The sequence below is a fragment of the Streptopelia decaocto genome (assembly GCF_964273445.1).
Source record: "Streptopelia decaocto genome assembly, chromosome: 3".
NCBI classification, from domain to species: Eukaryota; Metazoa; Chordata; class Aves; order Columbiformes; family Columbidae; genus Streptopelia; species Streptopelia decaocto.
Window position 1 is genome coordinate 92788733 of NC_138656.1, and position 24671 is coordinate 92813403.

The window sequence follows — 24671 nt, forward strand, 5'->3', positions numbered from 1 at the left end:
GTCTTGCTTATGTTCTAACAAACTAAGACTCACTTTAAAGGGCCTTTTAATCTTTTTTGATCTACTTATTGCAAATTAAAGATTTAGATGAGGGCATCTGTGACCCAAGATCACTATTACATAGTTCCTTGATTAGCGCAGATAAATGTATATAATCTGTTACACACTAGAGTATTTATCAAAAGTAGTCGAAACGGACTGTTTGAGATTTTCTTTTGTATGGAATTTTTATAAATGATGGAGGTAGTCAGTCATTACTAGATACATATATAATTTCAGTATAATAATTTGTATATAGTCATGAATAGCAAGCAGAACAATCATGTAAGTTTACTTCCATTTCATTAATGTTCAGGATTATGGGTTAATGTGTAAACCATGCACATGGTAGCTGTGACAACAGGTTATTAGGAAGAAATACCAGGAAGATTCAAAGCAAAATCCATAAATTATTTTTAAATACACTCCTTGAGCCCTTTTAGAAGACAAGAATAAACAGAAAAACTATAAAATATATTGAGATAGCTATTATTATTTTAAAATGCAATGTCATTATATAAACAAAACAGATAAAATTGTCTTTTCTTGTAATCCTACAAAGCAAGTAAATGTTTCTGCGTGATAATATACATATATGTACCTCTGAGACCCTCCAACTCAGTTTTAACCAGCCGTGTAAAGAAAATACAGCTCATAATAGGCAGCAGCTGCAGGGATATGTTCATTAGTTAAACACTGACAGATTTGCCATTTTTCCTTTTCAGGTTTGAACTGTGAGTTTAGGCCTTGTGAGGTCAGCAATCCCTGTGAGAACGGAGCTGCGTGCATAGAAGAAAATAATTTGGACGTTTTTCCCCTTGGATTCCAGTGCCAGTGTGTGAAGGGCTTTGCAGGTCCACGTTGTGAGATCAATGTCAATGAGTGCAGTTCTAACCCTTGCCTCCACGGATACTGCTATGACAGTGAGTTCAGTCTGATTACACACTTTAATGTAGAGCAGTCTTTCTGTTGAAGCGTCTGCAGCTACTGAGCTGCTCTGGGGAGAAGAGTGGATAATTTACTGAAATTTAGCTTGTCTGAAGCTCCAGAGCCAGTGCCAGGAGGATTAGTTTTGCCAAAATGCCTCAACTCCTGGCACCGGGGTTTGTGTGTTCAGGGGGTCAGAGTTGTAGCTAATGAGAAATTTTAATGAGATTTGTGCTGTCTCCTTTGATACCTAAATTAACCAAGCATATCTTACATTGTGCATTCAATGCAAGAATATTGAGGTTCTGAAAAGGAGCTCATGGAGTAGTTAGGCAGTATATGTCATAATTCTAACAAGTCCAAAACCTGGATTAACTATCAAACTGATGCAAAATTGAGTGTCTGTTTACTATTAAGCACCTTCTATCACCTAACTATGTAACTTTCACTGATAGATATCCTTAGAAGTTTTAAAAGAAATCTGGTGATGAATCACTCTACTATTAATATATCCTGTCTGGATTGGCAGGCTAAGATAAGTAGCATCTTTTTGCATGGAGTACTTACTGGAATGTTTTATTTAAACCTATCAGACACTTTCTAGGCTTAGTAAACAAAAGTGAAAGTGGCAATTTTCTGAGAATCTTATAATGCTGGGTGGAAAGTAGAATGATGTCTGGAGGTCATGCAGTCATACCTGCATGAAGCTGGACTATCAGGGATTTTTCTAGCTGAAATTTGAAAGCCTCTAAGGATGGATAGAAATTTCACAAACTCTTTTAGACAGCCTATTCCACTAATGCACTACCCTTGCAGTGTTAACCCCACCCAATCCCGTCTGAATCTCATAAACTGTAACTTTTGGCCATTGTACCTTATAATATTATCTAAAACTACTGAGAGGAATTCAGTTCTATCATTTGTGCAATTGCCCTTGAAATTATTTTTATATAGCTTTCTAATTATTAACCCTACCCTTAAGGAACTAATTCAAAGCAAGCCCAGCTGTGTCAACTTTTCCTCATGGGTCACATACTTCAAGCACTGAACAATCATGTTTGTCTTCTGCTACATCTCCCTCTTATTTCCCCATGTCCCTTTTAAAATTAGAACGATTCAATAAGCTTTCAGAAATCTATCTTTTCATACATGTGAATAAGATGTACAGCTTCATATTTTATCTAGTAAAGACTACTTCCTAACAAGTTTACAGCTGTTTTATCTACTCTACATTAGCTCAAAGATATTTTTATAATGGAATTTAGAGAGCTGCAGTAAAGTTCTGCAGTGCCAGATCTTTCAGAGACAGCTTGTCTTTGTGGTGTCTCTGGATTTGAGCTGTATCATGGACATCTTATTTCCTCTGAACAATGTGCAATGGCTGACGAAAATTGGAATCTCAAGGAAGCTAGGAAGCTCTCAGCAGCTGAATAATACTCCTGCTTTGAGGGTCTTAAGACATTTAAGGAGTACAACAGCAGATATGTGTACAAACACAATGGCAGAATAGATTCCATGGTAAATCTCAGAGATAATGAAGAATAGAGGGACCTCTTTGAGATTAGAATAAATGCAGACCTGCAAGAAGTTGAAACATTGCTGTCATAAGATGTAGCACTCTAAAGATTTCTCTACGTTTTGATCATTAATGATGAAAAAGAGAGGGGATTCATATCATTAGCTAGTTAAGATTAAAATGAAGCATGGGTTGAGTTGCCAAATTCAACTCAGGCAAGTTTTCCTTTAATATAGTGGTATAATATGAGGCATTCTTTACCAAAAACAAGCCAACAAATAAAACGTTTAACTGCCCCATCTCATTTAGGCACAATACCGAAGATAAAATCTTATGTACTTCATGTACAGCATTGTGGAGGAAAGTTATTCATTAACTTGTAAGATACCATTACTTTTCAGAAGCTAGTAATGAGTATGCCAAGACATTTGACTTGTTTCAGTAAAATGCAGTACAGTAATTTGTTTTCACATTAAAAAGCTGTTTTGAGATATTGCATATCACTTATTTCATTTTTTTAATGAGAACACATATTTTAGGTAAAACCAGTCTAAATCTTTTCCAGATGGTAGACATAGCTGTAAGTTACTTAATTTTACTACATTCAGCTGTTATTCTAAAACCCTTTTAGTACTAAAATACTATGTCTGTTACAGTTGTCGATGGCTTCTATTGTTTGTGCAACCCAGGATATGCAGGATTGACATGTGACCAGGACATTGATGACTGCATAATCAACTCTTGTGAAAACAATTCTACATGTGTTGATCTACACCTGGTTAGTAGAGAACATTTTTAACTAAAACGGTTGCTAAGCTTTCTTCCTGAAATCCAAAGCACCCACCCAAGCTGCTGGAATCCTTGCTGATGCAGTCAGTGATTCAGCTGCCTGTCTTGTAGGTGTCTACTTTGAGTGAACTGAACTGCCCTGTAGGTACCATTGACTGTACAGCCAAGCTGCATTAATGCCGAAGCAGACACCCGTGTTTGGGTGTCTGCATTTCCAGCTGAATCCCAGAAGCCCAGAAGTGTGTGAGGGATGAGTGCATTTCTGCATTGTTTCTTTGTTTTTCTTGTTTTGCCCTTTTTTTTCCCCTCTTAGTTCATACATAGAAAAATTGCAGTTCTTTCTGACAAATCCTGGTGGCAACCCACAGCTATCACTTTTTTCTAAACTTGAGCAGAAGTTACATGCTTCAAGAGAATTTTCTCAAATTCTCTACTCTGATTTCCAGAGTTGTTTCTTCTTTTCACAGTTAAAACATTTTATGCATTAGAGAAATTTTTTGGTAAATTTACTTCCAGAACTAGTGAATGCCTTGAACAAAATGAAATGCTTGATAAGGATAAGAGAGTTTGTGACACTTTTTGTTCTTGTCTTTGGATACTATTGCAAATGTATATATTTTTACCAGCTCTCATTTTTCAAGCTCTCATACTGGACATATACCACCATCTTAAAATCAGGCTAGACATCATTCCAGAGATTAATTTTATGCTCACAAGGCATGTACTGTCTTAACCTCCATGAGATTGTGTGGTATCTGTAGACATTTCAGGTATTATGCCTAGATGCAGCTGATGCTTTAACTGAGACTGAGGAAATGGAGTTGTAGATGCAAAAGTTTAAACAGCTTCCTTTCATTAAAAAGTAAGATATCAGAAATGGATAAAATTATGGGTTCTTTATAAAATAAACATATTGTTCCACCAAGAATGTCTGCTAGATCTTCACTGAATGAGTTGTAATATTGATCCAGGGGGAGTTTTTAATTTAGGCAAACTTAAACCCAGAAAGAATGGTAGCTTATTGCAATTTTTAACACTGTTTTAGATTTCTCTTTATACGCCTTTCATGATTTTGTTTTCTTGATTCATTTGTGTTTGGTTTTGTTCTGTAGTACCTCTACGTTTCTCATCTTATTTGTCACAGACCTGTGCCATTTTGTTTTAAATGGACTGTGATGCAGTAAATCAGTGAGATCTGTGCAGACTCACTCTTTCAGAGAAAGCCTGACATTAAAAAATCTAATCTATGTGGATTCAGTTGCTAACTACAGAAAATAAATACTGTAGAAACTTAATAGCAAGGTGTCATTTTAGATCTGGATTTGATCTCTTTCAGACCTCAGTGGCATTCTCAATGTAGTTTACCTATGTTGTCAATATTACAGTAAGTGTTCATACTAAAATGTTCATTTTGACGTTAGTTAATACACAGATAATAAATTCTCAGTATCTTTTTTATTAGAAGACTGTTCTTTGGCATTTTTGATAGTAATGTAATTTAGTACTTAAAAAAAAAAAGTAAATATCGAATGGGCTCTGCTAAATTGAAAAGTTAGTATCAGCATATTTTTAAGACAAGAAATAGGGAATTGCTCATAGTTCTATTTTGCTATAACAATAATAATGCATTACTATTCAATATTTATACTTTCTTCTTCTCTATTCTTCTCTATATTATATTTACTTGAACTAAAATTTCTGATATAAGTTTCTGAAATAACTTTCATGTGGTTCATCTTTTAAGTTGAATCCAGAAAGGGACATAAAAAACTCACTAAGTGATTGCATTATTCAGTTCATATGCGACTTTATTATTCCACATACAATTTTCTTCTTTTATTGTATTCAGTATAAAAGAGTATTGAATTTCATCCACATCAAATAGGGCCATTTTATACACTAAGATATCTTAGTGAAGAATGGGAAGAGGATTAATGAATTAACATATATTCATAAAAATGGAAGAAGTCCCATTCGCTCTTCTTCAGACAGAGCAACTGTAAAAGAAGAGATATTGAAGTAACAATCCCCTAGAGAAGAAATTTTTAACATTAAAGGGTCTCCTCCTTCTCTGAAACGTAACAAACTGGGGAATGGGGAGCAACTGAGCAATCAGAAACTTATAAACAGATGGAAACCTCAGGAGTTTCATGATGTTTCCACCAAAGACAATTTTCTTCCACAGATATATTACATTAGCCTTATTATATAAGTCAAGGACCAGAGATCTCAATGTGAGAAAGAATTCAAATATACACTCTAATTGCTACATACACTTCACAGCCTTTACCTTGGCTCTGTAGGCAGTTGGTTGCATTAAGCAATTGGACCATGTGTTGAGATCGATATAGATGAAGTATACAGAGGAAAAACACATCAGCTTAAGGAGGCTTCAATTTTCTTCTGCCTCTGAGAATTACAGTCACCCAAGAGCTACTATTTACCAGCAGAAGCCACTGTCAGTCATATTAGGCCCTCTGGTGGCTCAAGAATAATTAATTGGCTAGCCTTATGCTATTATTAAGTTCCATTCTGCAGTCCGGCAGCTCAAAAACCTTTTATGCATTTTTCTAGGTCAAAATGAGACAATCAGCACTGCCGGAATGAAACTAGCAATACATCTTCTTCCTCTTTGATATTTGTAATAGAGCCTTAAAACTAGATCACCATATTATCTTAACAATGAATCAGCAAATACAGGCATAGAAATTACTCTTGTGTAAGGGGTTGACCCCAGCTGTCAGCTAAGCACCACACAGCCACTCACTCATTCACTGTATCCTCTGCATTGGGCAAGGGAGAGAGTAGGAAGGGCAAAAGGAAGAAAGCTTGAGGGTTGGGATAGTTTAATTAGCAAAGGAAAGGGGAAGAAGAAAGAAAGAAAAAAAAATAATCAAGTGATACAAAGGCAATCACTCACCACCTTCCATGTGTACACCAATGCCCAGCCAGTTTTCAAGCAATGACCACTTTCCCAGAACCCACCGCCCCTCCATACTTTCTACCATGCATGAAGTTACATAGCATGGAATATATCTTCAGTCAGTTTAGGTCAGCTGTTGTGGCTGCATCCCTTCCTGACTTCTTGTGCACCCCCAGACTACTTGCTGAGGGAGTAGAGTGGGAAAAATAAAAGGCCGTGATGCTATGTAAAAACTGGTCAGCAGTAACTAAAATGTTGGTGTCTTATCAACACTGATTTGGTCACAAATCAAAAACAAAGCACCACAAAGGCTGCAATGAAGAAAATTAACTCCATAGCAACCACATCTACTACAGAACAGAATTCTCCAAAGGGGGGTTGGTTATACTTGATATGGGGAAATCACAAAAGCTGGGTTTGTGATGCAGCTCCTGATGTGTTAAAAGGTCTGGTTTGTAAAATCTGTCTGTAAAATATTTATGTAAGGCATTTATGTTGGTCAGTCCCAACAAGGACATGGCCCCCTTCATTCTGGTAGAACCAAAGCTTCCAATAAGAGATTAGTCTTTCTTTCTAGGTGGCATATTCAGAATGTTAAGGTTTCTCTATGATAAAGATTCTCAATACCATAAGATTCCCCCAAAGAAAGTATTTTCAGTGCTAATATAAGACAGACAGGGAGCAGCAGCAAGAAGGATAAAAACACAAAATGTTTTACCTAGCTAACTAGAGAGAGAAGCAGAGACCCAGCAATTCTATTCTCAAGATTTTAGCAGTTGAGTGCTCTAAAACTGTATGCCAAAATGTAAGGGCAAATAGCTATAACTGAGTACTTGAAAAGCAATGTGTGATTTTCTCAGATAAAATTTGGGACATTTATTGATTATTTAGTTCCCGAATTTTTTCATATAGCAAGATGGCTGGGCATTATATTAGTCATATGAGTTGTTAATGAAATACTGTTAAGTATTGACAACCAGACGTACAGCATTAACAGACGATTTTTTAAAAATAGAAAAGTCATCTTACTAACATATCAACTTCCTTCTATCTTAAACAATATGTGACAAATTATAAAGTGTTTGCTATAGAAGTATAATAGAAGAAAAAGTATTTATCTATTGCAACTAATCTGAGACATGAGTAAGAGGAACAAATTAGAGCAGATACTTCCTTCATTAGGTCACATAAGCCAGGAAAAATTAAAAGCTGCTAATACTTCTAGTACTATTAGCATAGATGCCTACCCTATATATTCTCAATCATAGCTCATTTTAACCAGAATTGTCATCTTGTTTTGTAGCCTGACTATTAAACTATTAAGATACTGAAACAGGAGATTGATACTGGAAGTTTGGTCTGATGATAGCTGTCCTTCAGAAATCAATTATATTTTTTTAAAATTATTACATATTCCTGATAAACTCTAAGTAACCGATTTTGTTTTCAATGTAATAAGAAACTTTTGGCCAGTCCTATGTAAAACAGTATGAAATCTCAGATTTACCTGAATGAGAATTTTTTCAATTGTTCAGTCAAACTGATAGATCAAAATACAAGCTAGTAAACAGTAAGATAAAAAAAATAAAAATAAAAAATAAAATTAGCCTCTGGCCGTGTTTATGATAAGGCAGGGCTTACCCAGAGTAATTTTCAAATTCTTTTTAAAAAAGTTAAAATAATGAATTCAAAGTATTATATAAAATTTAGATGTTATCCTTAGTAGTTTTCATATGAGATCAGATGGAGCCCATAGTCTATATAACATAAAATATTATTTGGGGGTATTTGCATTAAAAAAAAAATAATAATAGTAGCTCTACAGTAGCTCTGACTTTAGTTTTTGCTTGTACTGTTCCGTGTGTCAAAATATAATGCAAATCCTGACACTTTACTGTATATGGATATCCATCCAGCAAATTGTAATAGATGTTTCTTCAGAGCTTTGTTTCTGGAAGCTATTGTTTCTGTATTCTAACCACATAGCAAATTTAAAAAAATAAACTGTAGGTAAAGTTACAGTTGTATAATAGCTCTTTTACTGCAAGCCCATATCATCCTTGTGGTTAATTCTCTATCACTACTTGATTTAAAACACTGTTATTTTCCATTCACCAAAATGTAACGTTATGGAATTGAGCTCCCCATACAATGACAGAAGATACTGTCAATTTGAACCTAAAAACCCCAATGATTACTTGTTCAGTTTCTGTTTTCAAAGTGGCAGAAAATAAGGACTCATAATGAGGTGAAATTCAGTAATTCAGGTCTTTTAGGAACTTACATTTTGGTTTATAGTGAAGGTTTTTGTGAAGGATGGAGAGATAGTACTATTAAAATTTAGGGTTTTTTAAATAGAAAAAATATTCAGAGTTAACAGATAGGAAGTCTGTTGCACAGATCATATTTCAAAAGCATAATCCACAAGTAGGTTATCTTATTAAATAAATTGTGAAAGGAGGATTAATTGGAAGGAACTCTGACATTGAGAACTAAGGTACAAAGTAGTAGTTAACTGTGAAGAGCCTATGTTACCCAAAAGAAATTGTCAGGTCTTTGAACTAACCTAGATAATTTCCTTAATTTGTCATCCACTATTCATTTCTATTTAAAACGGAGTCTCCAGTACTTTCTGCTAAATAGCGAGAAGATAAAGAATAATCTGCAAAACTTATAATTTATTTTAGAACATCCAGAGATGCTCAATGTGTGATGAAGTAACAGATACTCAGGAGGCTCTGCCTCCTGGCTAATGACAGCAGATGGTCTGACGCTTGAAACAAGAATAAAGACCAGATAGGCCTGTATCAATGAAAAACTGCCAGATTTCTGTGGTAGTGGAAATTCTCTAAGGTCTCAATAAAGCAAACAAGCTCTGCCACTGAAATTGGTCTGAAACAGTACTTTGGTTTAACTAAAGGTCAGGCCACGTACCATGAATGACACACAGTATATAGCAAACAATAAACTCTCAGCATTTCCCAGGTCACATAAATTCAGGTTGATTTGTACTTGATTTAAAGTTGTGCATTGACTTCACTGAGAAAATACATGTGCTGGAATTGTGAATGTGCTGTTTGACAAATTGGTTTCAGATTACCAATTACGCATCCCAGAAAAGAGCTATGCAGCAACTGGAGTTCACTTAAGAAACTAGCAACTGCAACCATAGTTTTGCAAATGAATATTGCTAATTCAACTCACTGTGCTGCCCTGAAGATTTGACTTGGCATCCCTGATATATTTAGTCTTCGAGCTATATTTATTTAGAAAAAAATGAACAGTGTCTTTATAACCCTTCAATAAAAGTATTTTGAAAAAAGTCTAGTGAAATAATTCCCTCCTCTGTGTTGGACTACTGAGCTAGTGGATAAAGCAGTACACAGACTGAAAACTTCACCATGGAGTGTACTCCTTTGTACTCTAATAAGTCCAGTTGTGTCAAAGACATTGGAATGCACAAAATTAACTATTGATTTACTGACTTAGGATGATGTCCTTAATATTGTTCTGTGGAATTATACAATGCTTAGATAAAGTCATTATGATGTCTTACAGCTAACTTAGCTAACTGGTAGTTGAAGTCAGCAAACAAGCACTAACTTTCCATTTATTTGCTTCATTTATTACTTTATTTGAAAATCTTTTAATTTGATTTTTTGAAAGAAATTACAAACAGACATGAAAACAGACATGAAACCTTTAATGAACAATGTCAGCAAATACCACAGGAGTTACAGCATTCTATTGTCTTTCATAAACTAGATTTGAAATACTCGACAGAACTGATTACAACTGTTACAAAGTGGAGAAAAGGGAAATTAACAGGAAGTTAAAGATGGGCTTTCAAATGAGACTTGTTAACAGATGGCAAATCAATGAGATAAAGATGCAGGAAGGTGGTCCCAGATGGTGTGCTGTAGGTTCTGCCAGCAGCAAGGCGGCTGGACAGAGAAAATCAACAACAGCAGAGAAATAAGTGAAGAACTTAACAACATTAGGAACAGGCTGGAGAACCATGGCCTGTTTGTGGAAAGCACAATCCTAAATTTGATTTTTGCATGATATAGAGACTAACATTTTGTTTGAGGTAGGATATTAAGTCTTTGTAGCTTTGAAAGCATTAAAATACTGGCAGTGGTAAGGAGACTTGGGAGTACAGAGGCTTCATTGACTTACAAGGAAGAGAACTGTACACAAGAGGATCTAGCTGCAGAGAAGTGGATACAGTAAATTGTCTGTATTTAGTAAATTCATAGGGCAGAAGGTCACGGAAGGGTATGGGTCCACAAGGAAATTACTCTGAAATAAGCTAAATGATGAAATTTATAGCTCATCAATCAGTCTTTTAAAACTTTCCACATACAGCACAGAAGAATTAAGATTAAATTTATTTTTCTGTAAAGGGATGACAAACTAATCCATTTACAGTGGGATAAGTTTGAGTATCAGAACAATTACTGAATAGGAGCTCTCAGACTGTAATTTCACACCCCAATTTTTATTGCAATACATCATTGTCCCTAAAGTAAATCTAGAAGATTCTGAGTAGGAATTTTTAAGCCTTATCTACATCCTGTTCTGAGAACAGCATTGCTTATTTTCTTGTGATGTATTTTGTGACATTTATCATCAAGCAGCTATGTATCCTGTAAATATTTACTTCCTACTTGAAAACACACCTCCATTGGCTTCACTTGCAGGTTTTGAATGTTCAGCGGTTCTGAAAATCACACCTTAAGCTGAAAATTCAGAAAAAAAGAAAAAAAAAAAAAAAGAACAGGAAGAATTCATTTCTACCTATAAAAAGATACTTGCTAGGTCAAACCAATTTCAGCTAAAGTATAATTTATTTAAATTTCTTTAGGGTAACATTCAACTGAAACCATAAAATTAACCCTTTTTTCTGGTATCCTTCTTTAGTCTAAATACAAGTGAACAGAAACAAACATATTTCCCTTTTCTGCATCTCTAGAGCAGACCAGATTCCTCATGCTCTCTTATGCACCAAATGAAGTGGTGGAAAATTATATAATCCATGTAAGTAAAGAATCTCACAATATTTAGCTAGAGGGAGGCTAAATCTAATGAATCATAAAAACCCCTTAAATCTGGCATTTCCTAAATTTTGAGTTCATATGTTCTTGCACTCCCTACATTTTACTTTTAGCCTACATTTTTATATGGATCCAAATCATTATATGGATAGATTTTGGTAAGGAAGCCATTTTCTTTCACCCATATAGTAGATGTTTTTCACTCTTTAATGTGGTCAGGTGCTACAGATATTTGCAAGAGTTTCTGGAAAGCACTCAGCTCTGGCCTTGCTCTGGTCCCACTGTAAGTTACAGAAAAAAATGTTGTTGACTTCAGAGCTCCACCATTGAAGTATATGCTAATTCCAAGGTCAGTTTTCTGTGCAGTGGCAGACACCTGATGTGTATTGACCCTTGCCAATCACATCTTTTACCTTCTTTATGCAAAAAAACCTCAAACTGTCCAGAATACTATTCATAGGTTATCTTCTTCACAAGTATGCTATTAAAGGATAAAAAAATCTAGGATCTAAAATACCTCTGACTCCAGCTTGGCTTATCACTTTTTCTGTTTGCTACAAAGTATTCCTATTTATAAAAATGGACTCCATCTGTTTTCTCTTTTAATGAAAGAAAAGATCTTACCCAGGGATACCAAGTTTCTGGTGTAAGTAAATTTACATACAATATCAACTCTTCTCCAAGAACTTCAGAGAAGGAAAAGCATTAGACGTGTAACCTTAGAGGCAGTACTGAGTGCTGTTACAGTAAATTGATAATCAAGCATCAAACAAAATCAAGTCTCTGGTAACATGATTCATTGATCCTACACTATCAACTCTGCCAACTACTGTACTGTATTCAACAGGAAGTTTGCTATTTGGGCATCCTGAAAGCAGCTGACTATTCTCTTTCTGAAGCTTAAGAACCCTATTAGATTTACCTTGGTGTGCTTAGGCCACTTGTCTGACAATTTTTGATTGTTGCCTTTGCTTGACTTTTTCAGAAATTATGGCCAGGCTTTAGACATATTGTTGTCCATCTTCGGTAGAAGATTGGTTCAAGATAGAAACATTTATACTGAATATTTTATATTGTAAAGCAAAGAACTGAGGTGGTAACAAAACAGAAAACATGAAAATTACTGTACAGCAAGTTAATCTTCTAGTTCCAAAGGAATGGCTCAGATAGGTATCCTGTTTTTTGCTGGGGTAGGGTTGATTTTCTTCCTAGTAGCTGATATAGTGCTGTCTTTTGGATTTGGAATAACACTGATAATACACTGATGTTTTAGTTGTTGCTAAGTAGCAGTCAAGGATTTTTCAGCTTCTCACGACACTGTGCCAGGTGCCCAAGAAGCTGGGAGGGGGCACAGCCTGGACAGCTGACCCCAACTGACCTCTTGGCTGCCCTGGCAGACACCGCTGATTCCTACTGAGCTCCTGGCAACCAGCAACCTCAGATCCCTTTTTGCAGGGTATGTAGCGGGAAGGGTCTTCTCTTTTGCTCAAAGAATATGAAATCATTTTGTACATGACTCAAACTGTTTGCATTTCTATAGAAAGTCTGAATGTTACTTCTAATCATCAATTATAAATTAGACTATGCTGTCTCTTCATTAACAAAATGAGTCCTGAAGGAATGAAGAGAAGCCTCTTCTTTCTGTTTATATCATAAAATGTTAACTATTTCACATGATATATGTAGAACTGATAACCTTGTTTACCTGTTTATGTTCATGATCCACAGACTAGAAGGTCATTTGTTAATTTTAGTAGGTCTCTCTAGCTGCTAACCTGTGCTTAGAACTATCTTCAGGCTTGCAAAAACTAGTTGGCACTTGGCATGGAAAACAGCCCAGAGAAAGAATGTCCACCCCACTTTTTTTAGTTACTTGCAAGTTCTGTGATCTGCCCTCCTTTAGATTTTAAAATTCTGTTCCAGGGATTCTGACTGAAAAACTCAGAGTGAAAAGCCAAGCTTCCGATATACTTTCACCCTGACTAAGTGGCTGTAAAGGCATACAAGATTGGGCACTAACAGATAGTGCTGTATGTGAGACTTGACATGAGACTGTTTTATGGCTGAGTACATACCTAGAGAAGCATGTGTGTGGAAAGCACACCTGGAAGAACTACACTTACCAGAGGATGCTACCATTCTTTTTCTTCACAAATGATACTTTTGACATTGTTCAAAAGCTCTTAGTTAAATAAACCAACCAACCAAACAAAAAAACCCTAGTTCTAAGGAATCTCATTACATGACCTTTCTCAATTCCATTATACTATTCTAACGTCACTAGTGAGGATAGAATTTCATATCAAGAAAAAACATACTTTCTTAATGCATATGTTGATCTTAAATAACTCAAAACATCATTTATCAACAATATGTAATAAACATTGACTTATAGCTGTTAATGCTTTGCTGATTCATCAGTACTTTGTTAAGTCCTTATTAAGCTATTGTCATATCAGATTTCACTGTGCCACTGTTTTTTGTAATTTCTGAACCATCAGACTGGATTATTATCCTTTCTCCATGCTGAAAATCTAATCTCTGTTTGCATACCAAATTCTAATATAGCCTATGCCATGTACCCAGTTAAAATCTGTGATGAACTTTGTTGTATTGCCTCTGCCTTTCCCCTTGATCAAGACACTGTTTTGCTGCACAGCTCTTATATAAAAAGGGTATTGCCAGACCATGTGACAAACAGATTTTTTACAATATTAAATAAAAAAGTTTTCTCAGGAAAGAAAATAAAACTAAACTAAACTGAAATAAAATAAATGTCTATACATTTAACCTGTTTCAACAGCGAAAAATGTGATGATAATCTGTTTATTAAGAAATAAAATTTGTAGTGTCTAGTTATCCAGAATTTTCATAGTCTGTTCGTGCAAACTTAAATTAATACATATAAACTAGAAAGACCTTGTGGTGTTCAGTGTTGACAGCCAAGTAGATTAGATTCTCTCATTGTTACATATCCCTGTAGTTTCACTCAGACTATCCACACAGCACAGTGTCTCTTTTGTTACAAAAAGCTATGGCATCAGCTGGAAATTTATTTCTCACAGTTTCAGGCTCTGTAAGTTCTCCTTAACTGATAAAAAGCACCCAAAGTTAGTCATGTACCACACAGTCTGTAAAACAGGTTTTGGAGGGAGGGCCATAGGCATCAGATAACTTTAGGATTTTATGAGAGGTAAGTCTCATATGTAGTCAATTAACTGATTATTTTAATGTTACAAAGTCTACACTGTGATAGAAACATGTCAAGGTGCCTAGCATATTGATCGATGCACATGAAGAAGAGGGTTTTTTATCATATCAAAATAAAATATTCTGGAATATTTCTCATAAGTAATACTTTCCACATGGATGCTAATCACTGTCCAAGTCACACAACTCTATCTCACCTTTTAGCAGAGAAAATTGCTTTAAATTTAAAGGAAAGAAACTGCTTTAATTAGACCTAACATTCCAAAGGTCTCAGGCTAGAGATAATGTTTGTTCCTGAAAAGGTGTGATCACAAGAGAGATTCTGGAAACACAACTGCTCAGATTAGCTTAACAGGCTTCTGAAGTGGCTTTTTAACACTGGGAAAACTGTTTAGTAGCTCTCTGCTTTAGCTCACTAATGTAGAACAAATGCAAATCCAACTTGATTGCTTCATTGGGAAAAGTTCTTACTCACAGTTCTGAATTTCATTCATACATGGTGGATTCAACCTTAGCTAATTTGAGACTAGCTCAGTTTTCTTGCACCAAATTGCCATATGAACATCTTTTTTCCTTCTTCCTTCTGTGCTACAGTCTTACGAAACAGATTTTTCTTTGAAACAAATGATTTCTACTTGTTTCCATCTTGTAAGTCAAGAGTAAAAATTAACAAGAAAAAAGCCCAAATACTTTAAAGTGTCTTGCAGGATGTATTTACACTGGCATTTTAATTTATATTACAAGGACACTTCTGAAGCAACTTTCCCAGCAATACCCACCTACTGCATATCATTTGCATTGTGGAGAAGACTTGGATGACGTGAACAGGGTTTCCCTTGGATGAAACCGAATCAGAAAATGCTCTTCACACATGCTTATAATAGGCTTCAATCACTGATTTTCCATGCATGAGTTTAGAAAAATCAATTTTAAAGTAAACCCCTCAGAACCCAGCTAGTGTGTATGTTGAGTCTTCTGTGCCAACTTTTTTCAGAGATTCATTGCTATTGCTGATTTCTAGTGTAAGCACAGCCATATTCATTTGAAGTTTCATGAAAATATAGCACAATTTATCCAGCCTACTTACATTATATTATATATTATTTGCCTTTAAACTTATAGAATTTACATAAATTGTATGCCACGGAGATTTTAGGAGATGTGTGTCACGATTATATATATATATATACGTTTGCCAACACATGTATTTTACCACTGATATTGCTACAAAGGAAATTATGTCAGCCAGCCAATCTAGAAATATTGTTTTACTCCATGCATGCACAGCATGTACCTTCAAGTGTCTAAAATAATGCTTAGATTTAAGCCATGCAATTGCTGAAAAACTGTGTGAGTCTGAAATCTACCTCATGAAATCCATTTCTGCTAAAAGCTTTTTTTCTGCAAAGAGCAGTGATGATTTCTTGCTTATCTTCCATCTGTAAATTTATTTCTCTCAGCTAGACTGAACAAAAAAATTCCATAGGCTTTCAAGATGAACACTGCAATACATTTCCTTTGATTCCTTAAATAATATTTTTCTAATGTATTAGATTCAGTGATGATCATATATTCTATGGCAAGCTCAGCAATGAGTAACAGTAACATGACAGTAAAAAAGAGCAAATAACAAAAAAGTCAGATGGAAACCTTGAAATAGTATTTGTGCTAACTTGTAGTACCACATAAGCAAAAATATCAATATGTAATAAAGAAAACAGATTTTTTAAAAAATTAACTAATAGGGACCATAACCAAGTCCTGTTAGGCAAATTTTGTATTTTGGCATATATATCTCCAAAAAAAGCAAAGAAGATGTCCCCTTAAATAGCTTTAAATTAGTCCATATTTTGCAGTATTATTTATTTTTTTTTTATTCATTATTATTTGTTCCTCAGCCTGTTTTTCTTATGAAAATGGAAAAGAGTTAGCTGAGAAAGAGCCCTGACAATTTATCAGGTTCTAGACTACATTTGAGACTGAGTTACTTGTCATAAAAGCCAATTGTTCTTATCTTTGTATCTAATCTATGCTCTTTCAGAGAGCTTTTCAAACCAACGATATACTCTGGTTGTATATACTGTGTTTTATTTGGATAACATAAAGACCTGAATACGCTGATATACTGCCCAGAAAATGTAATTTTCAAGATTAATTTATAATAGCTATTTTTTTTTACAAAATAATTTACTCTGATAGCACTGGGAAAACATTACATTCATTCAGTGAGTAAACATACTAACTGATTTCAGTAGGACTAGGAGGGAATTGTGAAAATAAGACATTACATCATATTAGAGATTGACTGAAATCAAAACTCTTGACCAAAATTGCCTTTCAAAATAATGGTGAAAGCCTCATACTATTTCCTAATTACTCTCCCTTATCAGTTCAAGTTCTGCCTCAATACCTGTTTTCTATTGACATTTAGTGGCTCAGTGTAAGGGCTGCAAAGATAAAAGCAAATTAAACCTAAACAAAGCCAAACCAACTTTTTTAGAGGTGTCTGTTAACATTTTGAATAATTTCTGAATCTGATTATACTAATGAAAAGACTTGATATATTGCATAAATGCCTTATTTTGTTTGTTTTAGTACAGCTTCAACACCAGTCAGAAATTCCCTGAATGTCTCAATAAACTGTGTTTTCTCCCAGATTAATTCTATTCTAGTCAGACATCACTTTCCTCATATTTCAGTCCAGTACTCTTTTCCAGGTTCACTTGTATAGAAGAATGTTTACAGGTAAAATGGATTACTTGAAACAAAAACTTCACCATCTTAATGTAGACTCATTGGCTACTTCTAAAATAGTAAATTGGATAATGTCAGAGCTTGTTCCCTAGCTTTAACATCAAATGGCCTGGGACATCTTGTTGCCTAAGCATTTTTAACAAATAAAATAGGCTGGCTGTGTTCTGGTTACTAACGAATGTGCATATAACTAGCTAATAATTGATTCCTGGTTCCACTTCTCCCATTTTGTGCTTAGAAGCTCCCAGCACAAGAGGACACAATGCTGCTTCATTTATTTCTGAGAAGCACCTACCACTTTCTGAGGCATAGAATTATAAAAATGCATTTAACTTTCCACAATTCCAGTTTCCCTCACAGTAACTACTGGTATTTTCTGTCAAGATTAACATGTCTGAATAGTAAGTTGTTAAGCTACTATTGTTCAGCCAAGTAATACAGTAAAATGTTTTTTGTTTTGTGCAAAAAATATTGTTTTCATACCAGGTTCTTAAACATCAAGCATTAGCACCAAGCAGTCAGATTGTAAAGACTTTGTCATAAATCATAATGGTTTTAATCTATTTTCACTCTTACAGCAGGTTTAAGTTCTACCAATGTGTGATTCACTAATCCAATAGGTCAGCAGTTGGATAAAGAACTTGTGCCTGTGATAGATCCCAGGAGTTTGTAAAACAAACAAATTAACTCAAAAATAATTGAAAAAAACCCTTACTTGTACATTTCACAGTCTCATGTTGCTTATTTCTCTTGCCACTCACAAGAGATTTTAAGTTGCATGTTTGTGCTTTTAAACTATTTGTGTTTTAAGAATTCCTTCTGAATGGTTTACAGTTGTGTCATTTCATCTATAGTCCATGACTTGACTTCTAGTTTTGCCAGTTACTTATTACTTACAACATCTGTGTATCATGAACCCACTTCTTTTTTTTTAACATAAGCACTACCTCACTGAAATAAATGCAGATATTTTTAATGCAAAAGTAAAGATAAAATTTTATTCTTGTCACTAGTGCTCCATATATAATACTGCATACTTTTGCTCTTACAATTTCTTGTCATCATCTGCTGAGTAACTTCCTGCCAAGATGAGATTTCACCAATACAGAAAGAAATCCCATAAGAATAATGCAGATGTCTCTATTCTGTCAATGATAACTGGAAAAAGTTATTTAATTGCTGCTGCTGCCTCTCTCTTCCAGTCAAATAGCAAAACTGCTTGATATGACAGTGAGATTTAAAATCTCATAATTTTTAATGACCATTCTCTTTATATATACATATATAATGTAGTCTACCGTATAAATAGCAGTGCAATTGCCCTGGGTTGAATACTAAACTTCATGTTTAATTTTCACTCATTCACACTTGCTCCTTGGAACCAGGGAGTGTCTGGAGAGGAACATGAATGACTGAGATACAAGAAGAGACATAAAATACTTCTCCACATTCCACCTGTGTTTTCTCCCATTTTTCCAAATGGTTCTTCTAATTAGGGAAATAACCATTAATTCTATGTTTGGTGGTTTGGTTGGTTGGTTGGTTGGTTGGTTGTTTTTTTTTAAAGTATTATTATTAAGAAATTACTGGACTTCATCTAGTAGAAACAATAAAAGAACGTATTAGGGAATTTCTTCTGAACTCCCCTGGAGTTGAAACCAAGATGTAAAAGAAACTTGGAAATAATTAATGAATTTTATTGGATTTTTTAATTTAATGAATATATAGAACAGGTTAACTGCTCTGGTAGCAGATGAGGTGCCCTGATGGTTTTCTCCCTGATTCCACCAGTGAGAGAAAGGGCTTGAGGAGTTGTGCATAAATCCTGTTGGTCAACAACTGGTCATGTACCTGATGTTGAAAACAGGGTTCCATCTTTTAGAACCATGGGATCCTTTCTCAGGATTGAGGCTAAGAAGAGATGGGATCCAGTTGATCAAATGGGACAACAGTATCTTTGCCAACAGTTTGCACATTTGAAAATGTGGTGGACTAGGTTGTCAAGCAAAGGATGCAGGCAAAGTAGACAAGATAGACTTCCTCATCAACAGGCTAGGGCTGCAGAGGGCCCACCTTAGTCTGTGCACAAAAATAAGGAAGTGCCAACAGGACAGCATAATTGCACCATTCTGAGAAATGCACACAACTGGGTGCCAATCTGAAGTATCTGTATATTAATACATGCAGCACATCAGCAAGTAAATAAGACAGAGCTGGACTCTTGTCAGCACACAGTGGTGCCCAGTCAAAGAAGCAAAGGGCATTAACTGGAATACTGACAAGTCCATTTAAATGTAAGGAAAATCTTTTTGCTGTAACAGGGATTGGACACTGGAACAGGTTGGCCAGATGTGAAGTATCCATCCTTGGAGATATCAAAAACCCAACTGGACATGATTCTGAACAGCCTGCTGTAGGTGACCCCCCTGTGAATGGGGGAGGTCCCTTCCAGTGTCTACTGTTTTATGATTCTGTAATAAAGAACCCTGATTCCTGTATCTGATCCAAGCCACTTATAGTTTAATATCTACCTTTCACTACAGTGATATAAATTTATCTGAGAATCGTGTAAAGGTACAGAAAAAAAACCTCATATAATAGAGCCCTAGAATTGCATTGCAGAAATACTATACATTAAGAATTGATCAAAAGGTGTTTCACACCTGTACAAATCATTTAGGTGGAGAAAATTATATTGACAGAATGTGACACTAAATTATGCCCATACAAAAATGCAGCAGTAATTTATTTAACAACCACTTCACTTGAGTATAAATGAGTATAGAAGGATAGGAAGTTCAGGTTCTTCTGGTTCAGTCTTAGAGTAAAAAACATTTAAGATTGACTTGTGCCAGAACAGGATCAGACTTTTACACATTACAGATGACTTTAGATCACATTTCTTTGCTTTTCTTACTTAAACAAAAAATAGTCTGTAAATGGACCTTCCTAAATGTAGTTATATAGAAGAAGAATGAAACAACTGGAGCTGAGGCCTGGCTGCAAACAGTGTACAAGTTTTGGGGCAGGGACTTGCTATTTTGGACTCGTTCTAGCATAGTGTATGTAGTCCTGTGATGTGAGGCAAAGCACAGTTAAGTGAGGACAATTGAGAAATTAACATCAAAAGCATAGTTCTGATCTAAAATAAAACACTAATGACTCTGAACCTTATGAACCCTGACAGAAATAGGAACACATGGTTGCTTTTAAGCTACTTGGGCCAATATATTTATAAAGGACAAGTCTTCTGAAACAGCAGTTTGTGATCTCAGTATTGACAACAGCTTGGAAATCTCTGGCTTTAACTCTGTCCCTCATTAGTCAGCTGAGATACTCAAATTATGTGTATGTGTACTGATTGCCTATAAATGTTCTCCATATGTTTATCTGGTTTTGTGCCCACTAGAAATTCAGTGGTCCATTTAACAGAGCCAGACAAAATGTGCCAAGTGATTGAAATAGTTTAACTCTTACCAGTCCATAACAGTGCATGCCATAATAGTTAAATGAAGCTCAGCATTCATGCTTCCAAAATATTCTGCGTATTGTCCCAAGCCCTAAAAGACATCACAGCAAGGAGACTAAGTCTAGACAGTTGTTACTGATAATCTTCCTGTTGGCAGAGGTATAATATAGAACTGAATTTAATAATGCAGGAACCAGCTAGTTAGCACTGCACTGACAGATATCAACAAAAGTAATTTTGGGGGGGTTTTAAAGGTGAATAAGTAGATGCTTTATGTAGCTTCACTGTGTGACAATCTTGACTTATATCTCAGTGTCATATCTATCTTGATGTAGTTCAGTTAGTGATATGAAATAGAAACCTACTAAGGACGTATTTCCAGTTCCCTGATTCTGAGTACTAAGGACAAAGATATTTTGTTTCTTGACACATGTTTCTTGATGCATACGGTGCTGAGTACTGTTCAAGAACCTTGCTTTTTCACTCAAATGCAATCACAGAGCTATATCAATAATGAAGGAAAAACAAAGAAAAGACCATTGATGTAAGACTGCAAAAGTTTTAAACTAGTCTGGGTTTTTGTAGATTATGAATATTACTCCACCTTAATTAGAGTACAACTGTATGAGATATTCCTAAAATTAATAACTCTCATACCTACTGATACTATATACTTCCCTGGTCTCATGTATGTTCTTGCTATGTTATGTCTGAAATGTCCTTTGTAACAAGTATCTACACTTTAAGGTCTTTGTAGAACCAATTTAGTATCTGAAAAACTGTTAGCAATTTGTCATGTAAGATTCATCTTATAAGATTATTTCTGATTTTCGTGTTTGAAGACACTAATAGAATATACTAAGTGGTTTTAAAAATCAGCTGAGAAATCTTAAAAACAGCTTAGTCCTAAAATATGTATATAATGTAAGAAATACACAGATTCAAATATTGCTCTTTTTTTGTTTTTTTCTTTTTGGTCTTTTTTGTCTTTTTGTGTTCTGCGCAGCATAACAAAATATAATACAAAATATAAGCCACTTGCTAGTTAACTGTCCATCTGGGATGACTGTCACTAAGTGAGTACTAAAGAAGTCCAAACCTGGAAAGCATTTGCAGAGACAAGTCCCAGTGCTATGAAGAACAATAATGTACATTCTGCATATGTGCACACAGGAGAAAGGCACAAAAGGCACATTAAAGGGTCTGGCATTTTAATTTTCCCCAAATTAGAGTGATTTTATTGCCTAGGCAACATTCTCAGTCTCCTCTGGCTGTGGACATATGCTTTTTTAGTCATATTTTAATAGCTGTTTCATGCTTGAGGAATGAACAGTAATTGAGATGCTGTTTTCACATACTTTAAATATGATAATTTCTTTAGTAATAATATTTATGAACAGTAGGCTAAATACACTTTCTTACAGTAGACCCTTCCTTCCTCTTCAGCCTTCATTATGTACACCTGTATCTTCCAAGTTCCCAGATTTATACTACTTCTGTTGGTTTTGGCTGTATTCCCAAATGATTTACAATTCCTACCTTCCAGACTGTCAGGTTTTCTCCACTAAATCTTTGTTAAAAAATCCACACTATTTCTATTACTATTTGTATGCATTTCATTAAGGGAGTTAAATAATTATTGCGAGGTGGTTCTGTGGAACTTGTAGCTGACCGAGGGGAAGGAAAGGAACTGTGTGAAAGACACAAGGTTTTTAGTGAGATCTTTTAGCAATTACAAATATCTCTTTGGCAAAAAAAGTCTGTGGAGAAACTAAAAGAACAACTGAAGCTTTCAGCATTATGAAAAATGAATCAAGAAGTGAACTAAGGAAACCACCATTTCTGCAGGTATTTCTGGAGTCTCTATTCCCAACTGTTCTGCATGGTACAAGTGGCAAATTCAGAAAAAGTGGGTTTAAACAAAGCAAAGCAAAGCAAAGCAAAACAAACAAACAAACAAACAAAAAACAACAAAACAAAAAACAAACAAACAATCAAACAAAAAAACAGATAAATGCCTAATCACCTCCTCTTTCACCCTGTCCCTGGCAATTTTAGCACTTCTTGACTCCACCTCTAGATTAGTTCCTGTTTTGGACGTATAGCCCTAATACACACCTATCAAATCTTTAAACTTCAGTTCTGTACTGACCTCTATAATGCCAGTCCATCCCATTTGGCTATTTAGGCATTTATTAATAGATGGTAAATGATCTTTCTTCCTTCTAAACATATCTATGCTCTTCATGAAGAAAACAGTACACAGAAGGAAGCTTGATATATTTCTGGAACAATTAAACATGAGAACAATGTCATTGTCTCCTATAAAGATTCTGCATGTGTATATGTATGTGTAGAGTTACTTTTTTTTTTAATTCTTTAATTGCCTACTAATGAAATGCTAATTATGATTTTTTTTATTTAAAAAAGTTAAGATTGTATAATTTTATATAAAGATCCCAGTCTGTTTCTCATGTTAATTTTTAAATGAAGAGATATATCGTTATGAATTAAGAGTTTGTATTCTAAATAAGCACCATCCTGTTTGCCTTATAAAATTGAGACCTCCTTCCTCATCTATTATTGAGTACAATGGCAGCAACTAATCCAGAATAGTGCTTATGCTGTCTTTTTCCATACATATCAGTAAACAAATATTCTTTACTCTTGCTCATAGTATGCATGTTTAATGAAATACCAAAACAGCAAGATGCTCTGGTGCACTTCCTTATCTCATGATTTCTCAATGTACAGAATGTTACAGAGCTCTTCTTTGTTTTCTTCTGCTGTTTTATCTTTCAGAAGATTTTATGCAGGTTATGCAAATTACAAAAAGAACAGGAGCAATTCTTGAAATGATTTTTATTTTTAAAATAGCTTTCAATGTTCAGCAATTTATTTTCTTGATCTTTATAAAGAAAAATAAATTATCTACATTTCTATTTAACACAATATCGCAACTATGAGGAGTGGTTGAGGGAGCTGGGGCTATTTAACCTGGAGAAAAGGAGGCTGAGGCAACAGCTTCTTGCTCTCTACAGCTACCTGAAAGGAGGTTGTAGTGTGGAGGGTGTTGGTCTCTTGTCCCAAAATTCTTCACAGAAAAGGTTGTGAAGCACTGGAACAGGCTGCCTAGGGAAAAAGTGGAGTCACCCTGCCTGGAAGTTTTTAAAAGACGTATGGATGAAGTTCTTAGGGACATGATTTAGTGCTAGAGTTAGGTTATGGTTGGACTCGATGATCCTGAGGGTGTCTGTCACAAAATGTTACACGGAGGCACCCCGAGGTTAATTTAAGGGACAACAGAGTCCAAAACAACTTTTATTAAACCAGTGAGAAACAGGGTTTTAGCACTCCACAAGTGACTTAAATACAGGTTCGGATATCAGTTGAGGAAATAATTTGAAGGGGCAGCAACTAATACAACAGGCGGTCCACAGTGTGGCTGCACCAAAGCAACACCGGAGCCAGCCCTGGGTCGCAGAGAAGCACACACTTGCCAAACACGGTGCAGGATTATTTTTTTAAAAGAGATACGTGCACTCGTAGTGAGTACGGGAAGTGTACACTCGCGATTCCGCGAGAGTAAATTTATAATACACTCGCAATTGTGCGAGGAAATAATTTACTTACACGTGCTAGTGTGCACGGAATCCTACACGTGCTTATGTGAAAGCACGGGAGGAAAATACACTCGCGATTGTGCGAGGATTAATTTAAAGTACCCGTGCAAATGTGCACGGAAAATACATGTGCAAATGTGCACGAAAAGTATAAATGTACTCGCAATCCTGCGAGAAGTTTTACTTACACACGTGGTGGCGAGGCAAGCAGAGTCTCCATCCCGGGGAGCCGGGGGGGGGCCCGTGGCTCCCGGCGGCAGTGGCCAAGCTCATGCTCCGAGGGACCCACACAATGGGCGGAGTCGCCGACGAGAATCCCGTTTTTATACTGGCTGATCAGATCTGACTTGTAGGCATTCTAGAA

The 24671-nt window shown here is 35.4% G+C and overlaps 1 protein-coding gene across 1 annotated transcript in view; it reads left to right on the forward strand.

Moving 5' to 3' along the window:
• EYS (eyes shut homolog) overlaps window positions 1-24671 on the forward strand; it is a gene marked incomplete at its 5' end in the record, with an annotated part of 687713 nt that overhangs the window by 158590 nt on the left and 504452 nt on the right. Inside the window, 2 exons of the mRNA XM_082048968.1 lie at window positions 765-962; window positions 3139-3260. Coding sequence (XP_081905094.1) covers window positions 765-962; window positions 3139-3260 — 320 coding nt within the window. The remainder of the gene's footprint in view (window positions 1-764; window positions 963-3138; window positions 3261-24671) is intronic.